Source organism: Orycteropus afer, unplaced genomic scaffold (assembly GCF_000298275.1).
Source record: "Orycteropus afer afer isolate SDZICR_OR568_19922 unplaced genomic scaffold, OryAfe1.0 scaffold00037, whole genome shotgun sequence".
In the NCBI taxonomy this organism is placed as follows: domain Eukaryota; kingdom Metazoa; phylum Chordata; class Mammalia; order Tubulidentata; family Orycteropodidae; genus Orycteropus; species Orycteropus afer.
This window is the reverse complement of record NW_006921624.1, coordinates 2,215,088-2,234,019: the sequence shown is the minus strand read 5'-3', so window position 1 is coordinate 2,234,019 and position 18,932 is coordinate 2,215,088. Positions and strand designations below refer to the sequence as shown.

At 41.2% G+C, this 18,932-nt stretch overlaps 1 protein-coding gene across 1 annotated transcript in view; it reads left to right on the top strand.

Annotated features, from left to right (window-relative positions):
• The first annotated feature begins 4,537 nt into the window (after positions 1 to 4,537).
• The window catches only part of LOC103193501 (olfactory receptor 1N1-like), a 17,239-nt gene continuing 2,844 nt past the window's right edge, over positions 4,538 to 18,932 (top strand). The window contains exon 1 of the mRNA XM_007936738.2: positions 4,538 to 5,044. Coding sequence (XP_007934929.2) covers positions 4,538 to 5,044 — 507 coding nt within the window. The remainder of the gene's footprint in view (positions 5,045 to 18,932) is intronic.

Here is an 18,932-nt window from a genome sequence, read left to right as displayed (position 1 = left end):
ACATAAGAGTTAGAATATTGGCCAAGATACTTGGGCCAAGACATCTCAAGATAAGACGAGGAAATGATCTCTGAGAAATAAATCTCTGTTGTCCCCATTGGAACCATTTACCCAAATTCTTTTTCTAAGTTACAGATTAAAGGGAGTAAGTTGATAGTAGCAAGCTCAGAGCAGAGTATCCTGAGGTGACAGACAGTGGGCACACCTTTAAGAGCCTACAAGTAGAACAGGAGTCCCACCTGTAAAGAGCAGTCGCCTTGTCTCATCAGGGATTCAGAGACAATTAGTTTCTATCCCCACTAATGAGAACTCTGGGGCCTCCAACTATGGAAAATATTCCCAGAATGAGCCCCCTCAAATCCTCCTACTTGCACTTACTGTGACTCTAGAAATCAGCCCCACAGTTGCCTACTACACTGGATTTTCTTTCCAGTTCATAAAAGGAAGAAGCTGAGTCTTCAGACGGAGCTGTGATGTGAATTTGCCCTTACCCAAAGGGAAAGTGTTAAGGCTACAGATCCCACAGCTCAACAGCAACTGAGGTTGGTTGAAATCACCTGGATGAGTGGTGAATCAGACCAGAATTCAAGTCTGGGATTTTCTATTAACTAGCTGTATAGTTTGGGACAAACTACATCATACTTCAGTTTCCTTTTCCCAAAATATAGAATTTATGTTATGAAATGTAAAAATCCAATTAAACAAGTAAAACAATTAGCAAAGTAACTGGAATATGTTTACACTCAATACCTGTTAACTATCTGTGGTGGTTAAGTTTGTGTGTCAACTTGGCTGGGCCTGGTTGAGTGGCTGGCCAGTTGGATGTAGTATTCCCCATGATGAGACTGGTAATCAACTCCATGGTGGAGTCTACTGGGAGCAGCTGAGTAGCTGCCTTTGGGTATGTGGTCTGCTTCCTATATATAAGAAATAGCTTTGGGAATGGTCTCTAGCTTATGGCATGCTTGAACCCTGAATATAGTCATGTCATTGTTCAGCAGCCTGCCATGCTCTGCTGATCTTGGGACTTTCAATGGATTTGAATTAATGGCCTGCCATGTGGTTTGGTAACATGGGGACTGTGCAATTTTATTTGTCGACCTTGGGCTTGTTAGCCTCAGCAGCCAGTAGCTGCCTGAATGAAGAGACGCCTCTGGCTTCAGTGGGCCGGAAACAAGAGGCAGAGCTGAAGCCCAACGTCAAGAGGCTTTCACACAGCCCTTAGAGCCTGGCACTTTGAACTTGGACTTCTAGCCTCCCGAACTGTCAGAGAATAAACTCCTGTTTGTCAAGCCATCCCATTGGTGGTATATTCTTGTCAGAGCGGCACTAGGTACCCAAAACACTATTCTTCTTGCTATTGTTGTTGTTGCTATCCTTGAGATGTTTTGTAACTTACCTATAGCTGTTATATGACACAGGTAGGTGCCAGAGTCTGCCTTACCCCAGAGTTTAAACTGTTGAGTACTAAGTTATTCTGCTCTTTGTTATAGGGGGGAAAAATAATCAAGAGAACGGAAATAAACTATAAAACCACGAGGCAGTTACTACGTCTTTCTGGAATGCTAGTTGTCTTGATTACTATTTTCTCTGTGTTTATTCTGACTTCCTTAGTTTCTATTCCTATATTACAAAGATTTACACAAGACTCTAGTGGCCAGGATGCTGCCTCTCTTTCCAGCTCAACATGAATTTGTATCATCAGAGCTAAACACCACCAGCTAGACTCTCTGTATCACCACTTGTAAGTTTTGAAAAGACAATCCGACCAGCTAAAATTGATTCAGTTGACTGTGTGGTTTAGTCAGCAATGGCCAGAGGGTCAGGGCTGTCTCCATGCCACCCAAGTGTCATCCTGCTCTCTCTTCTTCAGCCACACTGGTCTCAGGACCATCACATATGCTGGGAAGTTTATATCCCTTATGTCTTGACTGATGTAATCACTACTTCAAGTTCTACCGTACATTTAACGTGCTTGAAGAAGTTTTCTTTGAACTATAATATAAATTAGGCCCTTCAATTATACTTTCTCAGTGGTACTTCTATACCTCTCATTTTTTAACCTTATCAGAGTTTATAACTATATGTCTATGTGTTTCATTGTTTATTGTCGGTCTCGTTACTTAGCCTGTAAGTTCCCTAGAGGTTTGGGCAGTACCTGTTTCAATTAACCTTACATAACAGGTATTCCTGGCATAGACTAGGCAATCAAAAACTATTTAAATAGATGAATAATTATAAACATGACTCCATAGAATTACTGTGGCAACATTTCAAAGAATAAGTCTACTTCACATAGTAACATTCTCAAAGCACTTAACAAATATTTGTAGTGAGTACCCATGAGAAAAATAAAGGTCTGCTTGCCTCAGAAGGTGGCTTTGCATAATGAACCAACTGCCAGATTTGATAGAAGAGAGACCTTAGTTTGAATGATTTAAGTCATTCAACCAAGTTGACTTAGTTACTTACTATCTGTGTGGTGTTATTAGATTGGTCAATTAACCTCTCTGTTTCCTGATCTGAAAATATAGCATAGTGACACATAGCTCATAGGCTGGGTGGATTAAGTCATTGGCACATAGTAAACACCTCATAATGTTTTTTTCCTTAATACCTAAAATCTTGTAAACTGTTCCTGAAACCTCTTTGCCTTCTCGGTTCTCTCCTTTTCTGGGAATAGCTCAGTCATCCAAATCTCTGGCGTTCCTTCTCTCAGTCTTCTGATGTTTCCAGGAGGTTCCAAAGACTCTACCCTTTAAGAGATATTCTAGATATAATTTCTCAGGTATTTTTAGTCATATATCTTTAAAAGGCTTCCCTTGATACAGTAAATTACCCTAATTCCTTCCCCTTCGCTTCAGAAAATTTAAATACTTGTACCCGAAGGGTGTAGCTGGTGGGGTGAAATGCCTTTTACTCTAGAGTCCAGATCCATCACTTATGTTCCTTGGGCTAGTTACTGAACTCTCTGTAGCACAGCTCCCTCCACTTTACTCTAACTCCACGTTAACACCCAGGGTTCCTGTAGGTGTCTCTTCACTACCTTCCCACTTGTATTCTTATACCTACAATCCTCTACACAGTAACAAAGTTGCTATCATATCACATGCATATCATAAAATCAATTCATGGTAGTCTGCTGCTTAACCACCCTTTCACTCCTAAAAGTCTTTGATTGCACTGAAAATAAAATGTAACTTTCCTAATTTGCATGCCATGTACATATATGACCTGCTCCTGACTACCGCCTCAACCTCCTCTCCTTCCTCTCTCCTTTACTCACTTTACCTGAGCCACACTTTGCCCTCTTTCTGCTCCTCCAAATGCATGCACTCATCCTCCTGTGGTACTTGCTGTTCCCTGCCTCTGATATGCCCTTCCATGCAGTTCTTTATCTGGATGGCTGCTCTTACTCATTTCTTGCTGTTGAGTTCTTTGCTGACCATTCAATTTAAAGTAATCCACTAGTCACCACTACATTCTGTTTCCATTTAGCACTTATTTTCTTGTTTATTTAAATGTTACTATTTTACGTGTAGTGTCCTCTGACTAGAATATTAACTCCATAAGGGCAGGACCTTGCTGTCTTCTTCACCATTGTTTCCCTGATGTCTGAATCAGGAACTGACAAGTACTTAAAAAAACAAAACAAAACAAAACTGTCAAGTCAATTCTGACTCATAGTGACCCTATAGGACATAGTAGAATTGTCCTATAGGGTTTCCAAGGCTGTAAAATTACAGAAGCAGTCACATCTTCTTCCTGCAAAGGAGTTGCTAAGTTTGAGCTGCTGACATTTGGTTAGCAGCTGAGTGCTCTAACTATTGCACCCTACAGCTCCTTGACATATAATAAGTACTTAATAAATGTTTATGGAGTGAATCGATGGATTACTCCTGGGTGTCTTAGCAGAAGGCAGCCTTTGTGGTGCAATGGTTAAGCACTCAGGTTCTAACCAACGGTTGGAACTTACCCAGTGGCTCCGTGGGAGAAAGACGGCTACCTGCTCCTGTAAAGGTTACAGTCTAGAAAGTCTATGGGGCAGTGCTACTCTGTCACATGGGATCACTATGGGTCAAAAATCAACTCCATGGCACTTAATTACAATAACAACAACAAGCCTTAATAGAGGCTGAGTAGTAGAAAGATAGGCGCTCTGGTAGCATAGTGCCTAAGGCACTTGACTGATAACCAGAAGGCTAGCAGTTCAAACCCAGAAGCCACTCCTCAGAAGGAAGGACAAAGGCACATAACAACAACAACAGTAGAAAGATTAAGATCACAGACTTTAAAGTCAGAACTGCCAAGATTTAAACTTAAACCTCTATCTTTTTCTAGGAGTTTCTTCATTAATAAAACGGACATGACAATAACTACTTCATAGGCCTTGTCAAGATTTCAACAAGATAATGCACAGCTATCAATATTCTGAAGTCATCTTTATTATATGCCTTTGCTTCCATTGAGACAATATCAGGACAAGGAAAATTTCTGAAGTGCATCCTTCATTTTATTCCTTAGTTACGCCAGCAACATGAAACCTGGAAACCACACTAGTGTCTCTGAATTCCTCTTTCTGGGCCTCTCTGAGCAGTGGGAGCAACAGCCTCTCCTCTTTGGCGTCTTCCTGGGCATATACCTGGTCACGGTGGTGGGGAACTTTCTCATCATCCTAGCCATTGGCTCTGACCCACGTCTCTACACCCCCATGTACTTCTTCCTAGCCAACTTCTCCCTCACTGACCTGTGTTTGTCATCCACCACCGTTCTCAGGATGCTGGTGAATATCCAGGCTCACAGACACACTATCCCCTATGCTGGATGCCTATCTCAGATCTACTTCTTCCTGTGGTTCACTGGTCTAGATGTTTTTCTCCTGGTGGTGATGGCGTATGACCGGCTTGTGGCTATCTGCCACCCCCTTCACTATACGTTGGTCATGAGTCCCAGGCACTGCATCCTGCTGGTAGCCATGTCCCTAGTAATTGCCCATTCATATTCTCTAACCCACACTATTCTCCTGACTCAGTTATCCCTCTATGCTGATAACATCTACATGTCACCTCACCAACAGAGTGACAATTTCTCAGTTGTCTTTTTTGACATGCCTGTGACTTTTTGCATTTTATTCCTGCTGCCTTGAAAAATTATCTCTATTTTCTATTTTGTAATGTCCTGTCCTCACTTCAAACGTCATCATGATATGTTAACTTCTTTATGAGGCCTTCCTGGATTCATTTATCCCAGCAAATCAAGCATTTGTTGATGCAGGACTCAGAATCAATTGGGCTTGATCTGCACAGAAGATTATACTAAAGAGAAATTAGTAAGACTTTCTACGTTCAAGCAGGGCTCATGTGACACATGGGAACACTGAGGCACTCTAAAAGCCATCTTCTGCTCACGAACATTTGAGGATTCTCGAGCAGCACATGGGAGGCTGGGAATCTGGGACTACAACCCACTGCCATTGAGTCCATTCCAACTCCTACTGACCCTACAGGACCAAGTAGAATTGCCCCATAGTGTTTCCAAGGTTATATATGTTGATGGAAGCAGACTGCCTATTCTTTCTCCCTTGGAGAGACTGGTGGGTTCAAGTTGCCAAACTTGCAGTTAGCTGCCTAATGTTTTTTTAACCACAGCACCATCAGAGCTCCTTAAGCTGAGCCTAGGACTCCCAAAAGTCATAGTAAAATTTCCTATAATCTTGTAGTACTTAGAAGACAAGATCATACACCTAGGAAGAGGCTGCTTCAAATAACAGCAGCTCTCCACTTCAAGATAACTAGAGATACTGAAGAAGCAAGGTCATTGATGGCAAAAAAGACCACAAATTATATGATCTGATTTATGTGAAATGTTCAAAATAGGCAAATCTATAGAAACAGCAGAAAGTAGATTAATGGACACTACCATAACAACAGGGATGGGGAGTAAGGTGGGGACAGTTGGGGAATTACAGCTAAAGGAGCAGGAGTTTCTTTAGGGGATGACGAAAATGTTCTAAAATTGTGGTAATGGTTGAATATACCACAAACCATTGAACTGTACACTTTAAATAGCTGAATTGCATATGTGAATTACATCTTAATAAAGTAGCTACCAAAAGATAAATAATTGGATGGTTTAATAGTGAACTGAACACAGCAGGAAATCAAAGTCAACTCCTAGGTGAATTACAAAAAGGAAAGAGATTGAAAGAAAAACAGAAGAGAGCCAAAAAGCCATGAGGAAACCTGGAAAGGTTTAACATGTGTGTGTGTTTAGAGTCCCAGAAGGAGACAAGAGAAAAACAAGGGGGCAGAGGCAATATTCAAAATAATAGTGCCTGAGAATATTCCAAAACTAAAGGCAGATTGTTTCATATTCCTATGATCTTAGTTATGATTAGAAGTTCTTCATCTTGAGGATACAGGAAAGGCAGAACTCTTTGTTACTCATAGCTCCTGACAAAACAAGGCTACCACACACCTCACACGGGGTTGCCCCAGGGGACAGGGTAACAATAAGATGCAACTGCAGGAGAAGGATTTCATATGGCAAGCAGGGTGGGGTTAGCTACGTTTTACAGGCTTCCGGAGGATTGGGTATTTTTGAATAATTCCAGGCTTCAGGGCATAAAAAGCTGATTCTAGTGGTTTGTTGCCTGTCCCAGGGCATTTAGGGAGGTGCACAGGGGCCCAATAAGGGAAGTGGTTACACTGTGGATTTAGTCAGCTGCCCCACAAGGGGAAGTGACCTACCTCTAGCCAGGGCTTCAGAACTGGGTCAAAACAGCATTTCAAAAAGAACTATATTACTCCAACATCAACTCACAGATTCAAGAAGACAAATGAAATCAAAGCAGGGTAAACACAAATTAAAATACAATAGCCACATAGTAGACAAACTGCTGGAAATCAAAGAGAAAAAGAAAAAAGCAAGAGGGAAATTAGTGTGAAAGTAATAAAAACTGACAGCTTATAGAAGTTGAAATAGAAATGTCATGGCATCCCATCCTCTAGTGAAACAACCGAGTTGTATTCAGCCTGGTTTCTCATTGGCTTTTCTCCCTTCCTTTTCTCACTGGCCCTATTCCCTGAGGAGCTCTGGTGGTGTAGTGGTTAAGGCATTTGGTTTTCAAAATGGTCACTCTGTGTCAGATCCCCATTCTGTCTGTCTCCTCCATCACTGTTTTTGTTCTGTTTCTTTTTCCAATTAGCGTTTAATCCAATTATTTTCTTTGTTTCTTTGTCTGTTTAATCCAATTTTTTATCCTTTCATTTGACTCTCAGTGTTGCAGATTTGAGAGCTCTGGTGACCTAGTGCCTAGGCATTTGACTGCTAATCAGAAGAATGACAATTTAAACCCACCAGCCACTCCTCTGAAGGAAGGTTGGGCAATCTACTTCTGTAGTGATACTGCCTTGGAAACCCAAGGAGGGGTCGCTATGAGTCAGATCCGACTCCACAGCAGTGAGTTTGGTTTTTGGTTTGGTTGCAGACTTATCATCTGTATGTATTTCATTTGGTCTTATGAGTCTTTGTTGCAGGGGGACTGGGCGAAGTGTGTCATCGGGTTGCCATCTTGTCTCCTTCCTCCTTAATATTAGTTTTTTTTTTTTAATTCTCTGTCCACTAGTTCTATTATCTGTTCTTCCTCATCAACCATTTCTATCCCTTTATTTTGTTCATTGGCTTGAAACATATTTTCCTGCCTCTTTCGGTGATCTGTAATTGACTGCTGTCTTCAAGATGTTAAGGTTTTGTTACATACATATGTGTACATGTGTGTTTATGTATGCTATGTGTGAGGCCTATTTGGGGTTTCTTTCCTTTCTGTATGAAGTTGGTCATTAGTTTTTCTAATTCAGTAAAGGATGCTGTTGGGATTTGTCAGGATTGCATCTGTAGGTTGCCTTTGGTAGAACTGACATTTTCACTACATTAAGTCTTCCAATCCATGAACACGGGAAGTCTTTCCATTTTTTAAGGTGTCTTTTAGTCTCTTTTAGTAGTGTTTTATAATTTTTATTATATAGATTCCTAGATATGTTACTGATTTGGGGGCTATAGTAAATAGAATTGTTTCCTTGATTTCTTTTTTGGAGTAGTCTTTGTTAGTGTACAGAAATCCAACTGTTTTGTGTGTGTCTGTGTGTGTGCATGTGTGTGCATGTATTGATCTTGTACCCTGCAATATTGTTCAATTTTTCTATTAGTTCCAGCAGTTTTGTTGTGGAAACTTCAAGGTCTTCTATGTATAGGATCATGTCATCTGCAAATAGAAATACTTTTACTTCTTCTTTTCAAATTGGATACTTTTTATTTCTCTTGTTTTGCCTTATTATTATGGCTAGGGCTTGCAGTAGAATGTTGAATCAGGGTGGTGATAATGAGCATCTTTGTCTCATTCTCAATGGGAAGGCTCTCAACCTTTCTCCATCGAGGGTAATATTGGCTGTTAGTCACCAGAAAGTTGTGCAAGGTGAGGAGGGAGGTCACCTGATCAATGATGTGAAGGCTGGTGTGGTCCTGGGCAAGCTAAGCCATTATATTGTTCCTACTCTGATTGGAATGCTGCTAGCCATAATTTAAAATGGCCATTTCTTCACTCAGACAGCTGCTGGCTGTTGAGACTGACAAACCCAAGGTTGACAAGTAAAAAGGCACAGTCCCGATGTTACCAAACCACATGGCAGGCCATTCATTCAAGTCCATTGAAAGTCCCAAGGTTGGCAGAGCATGGCAGGCTGCTGAATAATGACATAGCTACATGCAGGATTCAAGCATGCCATAAGTTAGTGACCATTCCCCAAAACTTCTCCTTATATATGGGAAACAAATCACATACCCAAAGCAGCTACTCAGCTGCTCACAGTAGATTCCACCATCGACTTGATTACCAGTCTTATCATGGAGAATACTACATACAGCTGCCCAGCCACTCAACCAGGCCCAGCCAAGTTGACACACAAAGTTAATGACCACAATTGGGTAATACATTTGGCTGTTAACCAGGTCAGTGGTTCAAACCCATCAGCTGCTCTGTGGGAGGAAGATGAGGCAATCTACTTCCATAAAGATTTACAGCCAATGTGGGTCACTATAAATAGGAATCGACCCAATGGCAGTGAGTTTGATTTGGTTTGGTTTGGTTCATATCTGAATTAATTTCTGGGTGACCTTGTTGTATGTCTTAAACTTAGGTTATCATCTGCTGTTGTTTGTTGTCTGTCCAAAGGACTCCCTTTAGCATTTCCTGTAAGGCCTGTCTGTTTTTTTACCAATTCCCTTAATTGCTGTTTATCTGGAAATATCCTAATTTTGCTATCATGTTTGGGAGACGATTTTGCTAGATATATAACTCTTGGTTGGCAATTATTTTCTTTCAGAGTTTTACATATGCCACCCTATTGCCATAGTCTTGTTGGTTCTCCTTTGTCAGTATCTTTTTGTTTTTACCTAGCTGCTTTCAGGATTCTTTCTCGTCTATCCTATTTGGGGTCCACTGAGCTTCTTAAATGTATATCTTCTTATCTTTCATGATATTAGGAAATTTTCTCCCACCAAATCTTTGACAAGTTTCTTGGTGCTTCTGCCCATCACCACCACCCCCTTAAATCTCTCCCTGTTCTGGAATTCTAATCACACATAAATTACTCCTCTTGATGGTGTCTCACATAATTATTAGACATTCTTCATTTTTTTCATTCTCTTTTTTCTGATTTATCCTCTAACAGTTTAATATTAAGAGATCTGTCTTCAATTTTGCTAATTTTGCCTTTCCCTGATTCAATTCTACTCCTTTGCCCTTCCAAGGTGTCCAAAACAGCACCAAGAGAAGCTCAAGCTGCAGATGTGTGAGGTAGTGGGCTTATAGCACTCAATCCTCCAAAGCATGCCTCATGCCACCAGGGGAGTGCAGTGATGAGTAGTGAGGTCACTGAGGGGAGAGTAGGAGATGGGATAGTGGAATACCACATGGGGGAGGGACAATTGGGAGCTTCACTAGCCACCAGGTGGGTGGCAGTGGCCACATCTCTGGTCACCAGGAAATTGTTTGGGGTAAAGAGGATGATCACACATCTCTAGTTGCTAATCACCAAAGAGGTATGCACCTATACAGTCCTGAGTGAGTGGAGCCAGGTATCTGGTTCCTCCCCCAACTGGAAGGCTGCTTGCAATAATTCAAAATGACCATACTGTACCAGGCCAACTGGCAGTTCACCACTCCATATGTTTCTTGTTTGCTGTTTCTATTCAGTTTCCTCTTCTAATTTATATTTGATCTACTTCTTTATCCTTTCCTTTGAAGCCCATGTTTCCAGGATTGTCATCTATATATGATTCACTTGGTATCCCAGGTCTTTGTTGTAGTTGTTATTGTTGTTAGGTGCCGTTGAGTCAGCTCTGACTCATAGTGACCTTATGTACAACAGAATGAAACATTGCCCAGTCCTGTCCAGCCTCACAATATTTGCTCTACCTGAGCCCATTGTTGTAGACACTGTGTCAACCCATAGTAACCCACAGGCCTATTTTGTTCCCCATGTTTCTGTGTGTGGTTGTTGTTGTTGTTAATGTGTAAGAACACCTAATACATTACTAGAAACCTCAGACACTGAGGTGTGAAGTCTAAATGATAGTTAGTGAATCCTAAAGCAGGTGATTTAATCAAAGTTTCTTTTAACTTAGTTATTGTCCATTGATCTTCTGGAGTAAGACAGATGGATCAGGGACAGAGATTTTCAAATATTTATATAAAGGCTGTGCCATGAAAGAATAATTAAGAATCCAGGCTTGATAATAGTCACAGAGTTCCAGAAAACCCCTTAATTGTTTTTTTTGTTTTAGGCAGAGGAAGAAATAAGCTTCTTTTCTCCTGGAGTCAATAGAAACATCATTTGCAGAATTAAATGAGCTAAGTATCCATAGAAGTTTGAGCTAATTGCAATCTCTCTGTTGAAATTTTGTGTCCTCCAAGGGCTAGATGTTTTAGCAAGGCTATGGTGCCTTCCAGGCAAGCCTGCTGAGAGGTGGTACAGATGAGTGAATTGTTGGCATATTGTAATAAGGTAAGTTATTTGGAAATTTCAAAGGTTGCAAATCTGCATGTAAAATCTGAAAGAAATATGTTGGAGCCCCCATGAATTCTTGTAGGAGAACAGACCAGGTAAGTTGTTGATTTTCCTAAGTAAAAGTGAACAAATATTGACTTTTGGGTTTGACTGGGATGCAAAAATTATGCTACAAAGGTCTATGACAGTAAAGCATACTGCATCACGGGGAACATTGGAAAGTAACAGATGTGAATTAGGGATAGTGGAGTTACTTAGGAATAACAACATGGGTTATTTCATGTACATTCTGAACAAACTGCCAACTTGACCATGAAGTTTCTAACTGTAAGAATTGGAGGACTGGTGTAGGAAATGACTAAGCCTGTAAAAGGAAAATGCTGCATTATAGCAGTTATTTCTTTTTTAGCTTCTCATTTAAGTAGGTCCTGGGGAATCTTGAACAAGGACTTAGAGATGTCCACTTAAGTTTTAATAAGTTCAGCTGATAAAACTTTGCCAAAGTCTGCAGAAGCTCAGGCCACAAGGATTTGGGAGCCTGAGAAATTGCACAGGGAAGAGAGTTTACTAGAACTAAGCAAATTTGTCACTAGGCAAATCTTTATCCAGGGTAGATATCCTGACTTTTGCTTCTTTGCTTTCTAGGCAGTAAAACTTTGATTTAAAAAAATAAAAATTAAAAAAAGAATGATTTCTTTTAAAAGTAGAAATGAAAATCTTAGTTTAATTAAAAAATAAAGTTTTAATTTAGGTCTGAAGTTACCCAAGTCATATATACTAGCACCTCAGTATTTAAGACTTACATCCATACCAAGCTTCATGGAGAAAAGATTGAAGTTGTCAAGGATTTCATATTACTTGGTTCTACAATCAACACCAATGGAAGTAGTGGTCAAGACATCAGACTATGTATTGCATTGGGCAAATCTGCTGCAAAGGACCCCTTTCAAGTGATGAGGACCAAAGATGTCTCCCTGAAGAGTAAGGTGTGCCTAACCCAAGCCATGGTATTTTAAATCACCTCTTATGCATGTGAGAGCTGGACAATGAACAAGGAAGACCAAATAAGAGTTGATGTTTTTGAGTTGTGATGTTGGAGAAGAATGCTAAGAGTACTATGGACTGCTAAAAGGGCTAACAAATCTGTCCTGGAGGAAGTGCAGCCAGAATGCTCCTTGGAAGTGAGAATGGCCATACTTTGTCTCATCTACTTTGGTCATGTTGTCAGAAGGAACCATTCCCTGGAGAAGGATATTATGCTTGATAAAGTGGAGGGTCAATGAAGAAGGGGAAAGCCCTCAATGATTTGGACAGACACAGTGGCTGCAATGAAGGGCTCAGGTATAGCAAAGATCATGAGGCTGGCACAGGGCTGGGTAGTGTTTTGTTCTGCTGTGCATAGGATCACTATGCATCAGAGATGACTCAATGGCACCTAGCAACAACAACATCCATATCAGATATATAATGCAAATAGAACTTCAGGGTATTGGACGAGGAAGTAGTCTGTTTCCATAAAGCTGGATAGGGAAAAATGATTTGACATGGAAGCATTCTCATGGGACCCAAGAGAGAGGAACACTGCTGGGATCACTTGTTGAGGCTTAAAGATGGTGATAGCCTAAAGTAAGATACCAAAATCCTTGGCGAGTATCAAGGAAGAAGTCAGGAATCTCTCATGTCAGAATGGATTTGTTATATGAGACCATAAAAACCACCAGCTAAGAATGTTTCTCAGGAGGGGCCAGAAGACACTACCTTCAATAAAGCAATAAAGGATACTCCGGGGGGTGGGGGTGGGGGGTAGAGGGTGATGGAGCTCACCAGGTACTCTTCTTCCTAGGCTAGAGACAATAGAAAATGCTAACATGGAGCTTGGCTCCCTAGTGTGATTGAGAATAAAATTATTCTGTGATATCAGAGGCCCAGGTGGCAGTACTTAACCATGAGTAGCAATGTGAACAGAAACATCAAAATGTTCAGCAAGGCCACAGTGTCAACCGGAGTTTCTGACCTGTAGCAAATGTATGGAAATGGCTAATATGCATGATGTTACTAGAACTAAGATAGATGGGAAGCTAACAAGGATATTGCTTATCTCATATGTAATCAAATGTTGGCAGTTCAGACCCCTCCAGTTGTACTGTGGAAGAAAAGACCTTGTTATCTGCTTCCATTAAGAACTACATCCAAGAAAACCCTATGAATAGTTTTGTTCTGTAACACATGGAGTTACCATGTGTTGGAAATGACTCAACTGCAACTAACAACAAAGACATATAGAACAAACAAATGAGAAAAAAAAAAGTATGTGGAAGATGGATAGTAGTATTTGCAATTTAAAAAAAAAAAATCATGATGCCTGCCAGTTTCATGATCTGCATCTGGAAGGGTGTAGCAGAAAGTCATCAACAATGAAAATCAGTAAGTCTTCTGTAACTTTAAGTAGACAGAAACTAGGACTTTGAACAAGTTCAAACCAGTTCAGCCATTAGCAACAAAGCAAAAGTGGAACAGACATGAATTTTTCAAATGTGGGTCATCTGGAACACTAACTGGAATGAGAAAAACTACAGGTTGAAGCTCTGGAATGGGAGACTCAGAAGAGGCATAATGAGCCCTTTCAGGAGACTGATGCATGACTTTGGATTATTGTGAGGACCGTGGAGAGTATACATGTTCAAAGAGGCACAGTCAGCCACCATTTTTGAGCCAGACACTGTTGTTCTTGACTCAGCTGGTCAAGTGATTTGGTTACTATGCAATATGCACACTGGCCTTGTTTTCTAAGAGGGAGATTAACTATCTAGCAGGGCTTCAACCTGCAATTTTCCCCGTTCTGGTTAGTGTCCTAATTTACTAACATTTAAAATATTCACATTCACTTGGCTGTTGCTTTGTTGGCTGTGACTGAACCAGGCTGAACCAGTTGTCACAGAAAATGTGATGGATAGTGTTGCCTGCATAGAAAGATAGCCTAGTTATGAGCAGGGTGTGTAAAAGGGCAGCAAGGGTGGTGAGAACCCAGCATAGTGCAAGGAGGAGCATGCATACAAGATGAATCATGATTGTGGAGTAGTGAAGAGGTCTGCAGATAGCAGTTGTAGGCCATCACCCCAACAGGAAGTCATCTAGAGCCCCACATATCATGAAAAAATGTATCTGGGCCAAACACTCTTCATGGAGTATAGTCTGACTGTGTGTCTGGATATTCACCAGCATCTTAGGGACAATGGTAGAGGAAAAGCAGGCATCAGCAAGAGAGAGATGGGCTAGGAAGATGAATGGGGGTGTGAAGGCCCCAATCAAAACTGATGGCCATGTTGATGAGCAGGTTGCCCACAACGATGACCAGGTCCATGACCAGGAAGATGCCAAATAGGAGAAGCTGCTGGTCTGAACTCTCAGAGTCCCAAGAGGAGGAATTCAGAGACAGTAGACTGGTTGTTTTTGTCCAAGTCACCACTCTGTGTGGAAAGAGAGAAGAGAGACATGTCAAAAATTGTAGAAAGGTGGTGCTTGTGGTCCTCTTTAATAGATTCAACACTTACACTATTTACATTTCTTTGAAATTCTAGGTCAATGGACCCTGCCTCCCAGATCCGTCCATCTGTTTCCCATTCTTCAGTCTACAAGGAAAAATAAGCAAGCAGGCAGAGATGAAAACACAAAAGCAAGGGAACTTGTTGGACAGTTATGCTCCAGGTTACTTCCATCTTTGCTACATATCCACCAAGATCCACATTACCTTGCTTCCAGGTCCTCAGCTCATCTAAGACAGAAAAAAGAGCTGCCAAATATTGATGATAGTCACTAAACAATGCAGTTTTTAATGGACTACTCATGAATCTTGTTACATTCATTTCACAGGTGAGCTTTTAAGGCTCAGTGAGATTGAAAGTAACTTGCACAATATCACAAATAGGTAGTAGGTTTAAACTGGGACTCTGAGCCAAATCTCATAAGTATCTTGTATCATAGCCACCTCTGAGATAAACATCTCCCTCTGCAAGAGTGCATAGATGACTCACTGTATAAGGGAGAATCTCCCACTGCTCATGTCAGGGTGCTCTGAGAAATAGGAGGCAGAGACATTGACTGGATCTCTGTGGGACTAGAAGGGGAAACATAACCCTGCCCCTTTCTTGCAGAACTCACCATATTTATCTGGCCCAAACAGCATTCATTACCAAAGGAACCTACACTGTTCCTGCAGTTCTCTCTTTTGATCTAAGAGGACCACTTCTCAGGGAGCTTGTCAGCCTGAACAACCGAGAAGAGTGAAAGAACCCAGGGTTGCATGTTGCATTGGGCTGGCTAGAAAGTCACAACCCGTATTTCAGTGGTGGATGTTAGAGGTTCTTCCTGGAAATTGTGATGGGATTATTTCTAGTTTTGGGGCCTCTGGAGTACAATTCCACTGGATACTTCTCAGAAACAAACATGAAGTAATCAGTCTAGCTTCATACTTTGGCGCTCTAGGTCCAGAACTCACCAACCGACATGGGAAGAGGAAATGCAAAATATGTGGATGATTTTACATTTGATAAATTTTTCCCCCAAGGACTAATGTGTTTCTCTTTTCTTAGTGGTGAAGACTGATCCTGGGAAAGCTAGAAGTTGTGGAAAAAGGAAATCAAAACAGGATTTTAGAACTTTGAACCTTGAACCAAAACTTTCCCTGGAAGTCTGCTTAGAACCAAACCTCCCAAAGCAAATCACTGCCATCTACTTGATTCCAACTCATAGCGAGTTCCACTGGGTTTCCAAGGCTGTAAATATTTACAGAAGTAGATTGCCTCATCTTCCTCCCATAGAGCAGCTGGTGGGTTTGAACCACCAAACTTTTGGTTAGCAGTCAAATGGCTTATGCACTACAGCACCAGGGCTCTGTAGTTCAGTTTAATAGTGGAGTGTGTCAGTCTTAAGCAATGAGTCTTCCAAGATTTATCTTTGTATGATCAAAGTGACAACAGCATCTCAAAGTTTAAGTGAGAAGCTTATGGGGCAGAGATTTTATGTTAATGATGGTGGAATAATTTAGAAAATGATCATGAGAATGGTTATACAATTAGGAGAATGTAGACGATGTAATTGTACATATGGAGTGTATTGACATGGTGTATCCTTTGTTGTGCATTATTTTTATCAAATAGATAGATATAGAGATATTTTATGATTGTGGGGTTTATCAAAGAAATAACATGTTACAATTTAGGATCAGAAACAACTCAGGATATAGTTCTTGATCAGGAGAACCTCTTCTCAGCAGTGCCCATAGGCATACCTTTCTCTGGTCCCTGGGCTCTTGGCCCCATGGCCCTTTGACCTCTGCCCTGCTCAGGAAAATATTTCTGAGCTCTTTTAACTACACTGGTAAGTGTTCAGAGGCACCCCATTCTACCAGTAAGCCTTGGCCCAAAGGCGCTCTCCTTCCTCACTCCTTGTTCGGGCCTCTTGGTTCTGCTGCCTCTGCTGCCACTGTTCTCTGATGCTACCTCTCATCATCTCTTGCCATCACCTGTGCCACAGCTCTCTGTGTCCTGGATTAAGGAGGTTCAGCAAAGGGCTCTCAGGTCAAAGGATACACTGTGCTCCTGGCCCTTCTTTCTTGATGGTGGTGAGATCCCTCCCTCCAAAAAGCAAATTTAAAACAAACAAACAAACTTGAATAAGGAGCAAAATAAACTTTGATTCCAAACCTGCCAAAACATTTTCTGGTTTTGTTACCTTAAGGTGGATTGTTTAACTTTTCTGAGTCTTTGGATTTCAAGTTTTCGCTGAGATGGCTAATGGCCTAACTGTTACTCCTACCAACCAAAATAATCTTTGGAAAATGGAGGGAAACAAAAAAATCAAGGAAATAACAAAAATCACTCTAAAAATGAGAAACCCAAGGGAGAAGGAAGGCAGTGATGAGCTGGAGTGTGACATAGGGGCAGAAGGTGGGTTGAGACTCAGTGTAGGGAAGAGGTCTACTGTTTCTGTGTGAGAGGGTGTGTTGGGAATGAAATGGAATCATGTTGCTCTTATCTCTCCTGTGCCTTTTCATTAGGCAAATTACAGGCTTCCTCTTGCTAAAGAGCTCTGGTAGCGTAGTGCCTAAAGCACTTGACTGCTAACCAGAAGGCTGGCAGTTCAAACCCACCAGCCACTCCTCAGAAGGAAGATCGGGCAATCTACTTCCGTAGTGATACTACCTTGGAAACCCAAGGAGGGGTCACTATGAGTCAAAATCAACTCAACAGCAGTGAGTTTGTTTGTTTTTAGTGCCTAAGGCACTTGACTGCTCACCAGAAGGATGGCGGTTCAAACCCACCAGCCGCTCCTCGGAAGGAAGGTTGGGCAATCCTACTTCCGTAGTGATACTGCCTCGGAAACCCAAGGAGGGGTCGCTATGAGTTGGGGCCGACTCGACGGCAAACAACAACAACAACAACAACAAGTCGACAGTAGGTTGGAAATACGTGCTTGGGAAAGAGTGAGAGAGAGAGAGGGAAAGAGTGAAGAAAGGACAGAAAGATAGATAGAGAGAATGCTAAGGAATCACAGAGGTTGAAGCTAAAGCCACTAATGTAGATTGGCACTAATCTGTGCAGTTGTGTAATTTCTCTGGAAGTGTTCAATAACTGAGGTGGTAGGCAAGGAGAAAGCGAGTGGCAGATTGAACGAAAACATCAGTATTACCAAGTAAGTGAACATAGAAGGCCATTTGGCAGGAAAGTTGAGGTTGCTGATAAGGAAGCAGTTGAAATGGTTGACCACAGAATATGAAATGAACATGTGATGGTTAACTTCAAGGGAGAAAATATGGGAATCTAGGAGCCAGGAATTTCTATGACACTGAAGAAAAAGTGTCATGGAGAGAAAATGTGAATTCTTTCCCAAGTAATCCATAAATTCTTCTTTTTAAACTTTAAATAATTGGTTTAAAATATCGGAAGCATATAATGAATTAGGCTTCCGATAAGGATGTATGTCACAAAAAATCATTACTTCTCCCAAGACAATGAGAAATAATAAATAAACTAATATATACATATACATATATATTAAGGTCATTGGAGAGCTGAGAAAGATAGGGGGAAAATGCCATATTTGAAAGAAAAATACTGGGATAATGGAAAACAAGCTGAATTTTTTAACAGTTGCAAAAAGGATTAAAAAAAATCTGATTGGAATCTGAAGGAACTTCAAACATGGAGCTAAGTCCATCCTTTCCACAAATTTTCTGCTATGGGGCTTCTAAGAAGCTGATCTGAAATCATAGAGAGATACCCTAGGGGAGGAGACAAGATGGTGTCCTGGTGACAGACTCTGCCCAATTCCTCTACAACAGAGACCTGAAAAAATGAGTGAAATGGATATAGATGATGATCCTGGAAATCAGCATTAAATGAGGGGATAAAGAATTAGAATGAGCACTGAGTGCAAAGGGAGAGAGAGCGAGAACAGTAACTGAAGAGAGAGAAGCTGGGGTCCAATGCAGCGGAGTCATTTTGAGAAACAGAAGGCATCATACATGGGGGAGGAGAAATCCACTTCATGGAACCCACACGGAGACAGAGACACAGTGTGGCCAGGTCCGAAGTGAAACAAGGTGAGCAGAATATGAACTGGATCAAGTAAATTGTCTTAGGTTTTATTAGTTTATCTGCCCAGAATACAAGAATTCTGAGCATATTTTGCAAATTTTTCCCTTGGAATTAGTGCTAGTGACTATATGTTTTCATTGTTGTTATTGTTGTTATTTGCCATCGAGTCGGCCCCGACTCACAGAGACCCCTCCTTGGGTTGCCAAGGCAGTATCACTACGGAAGTAGATTGCCCAACCTTCCTTCCGAGGAGTGGCTGGTGGGTTTGAAC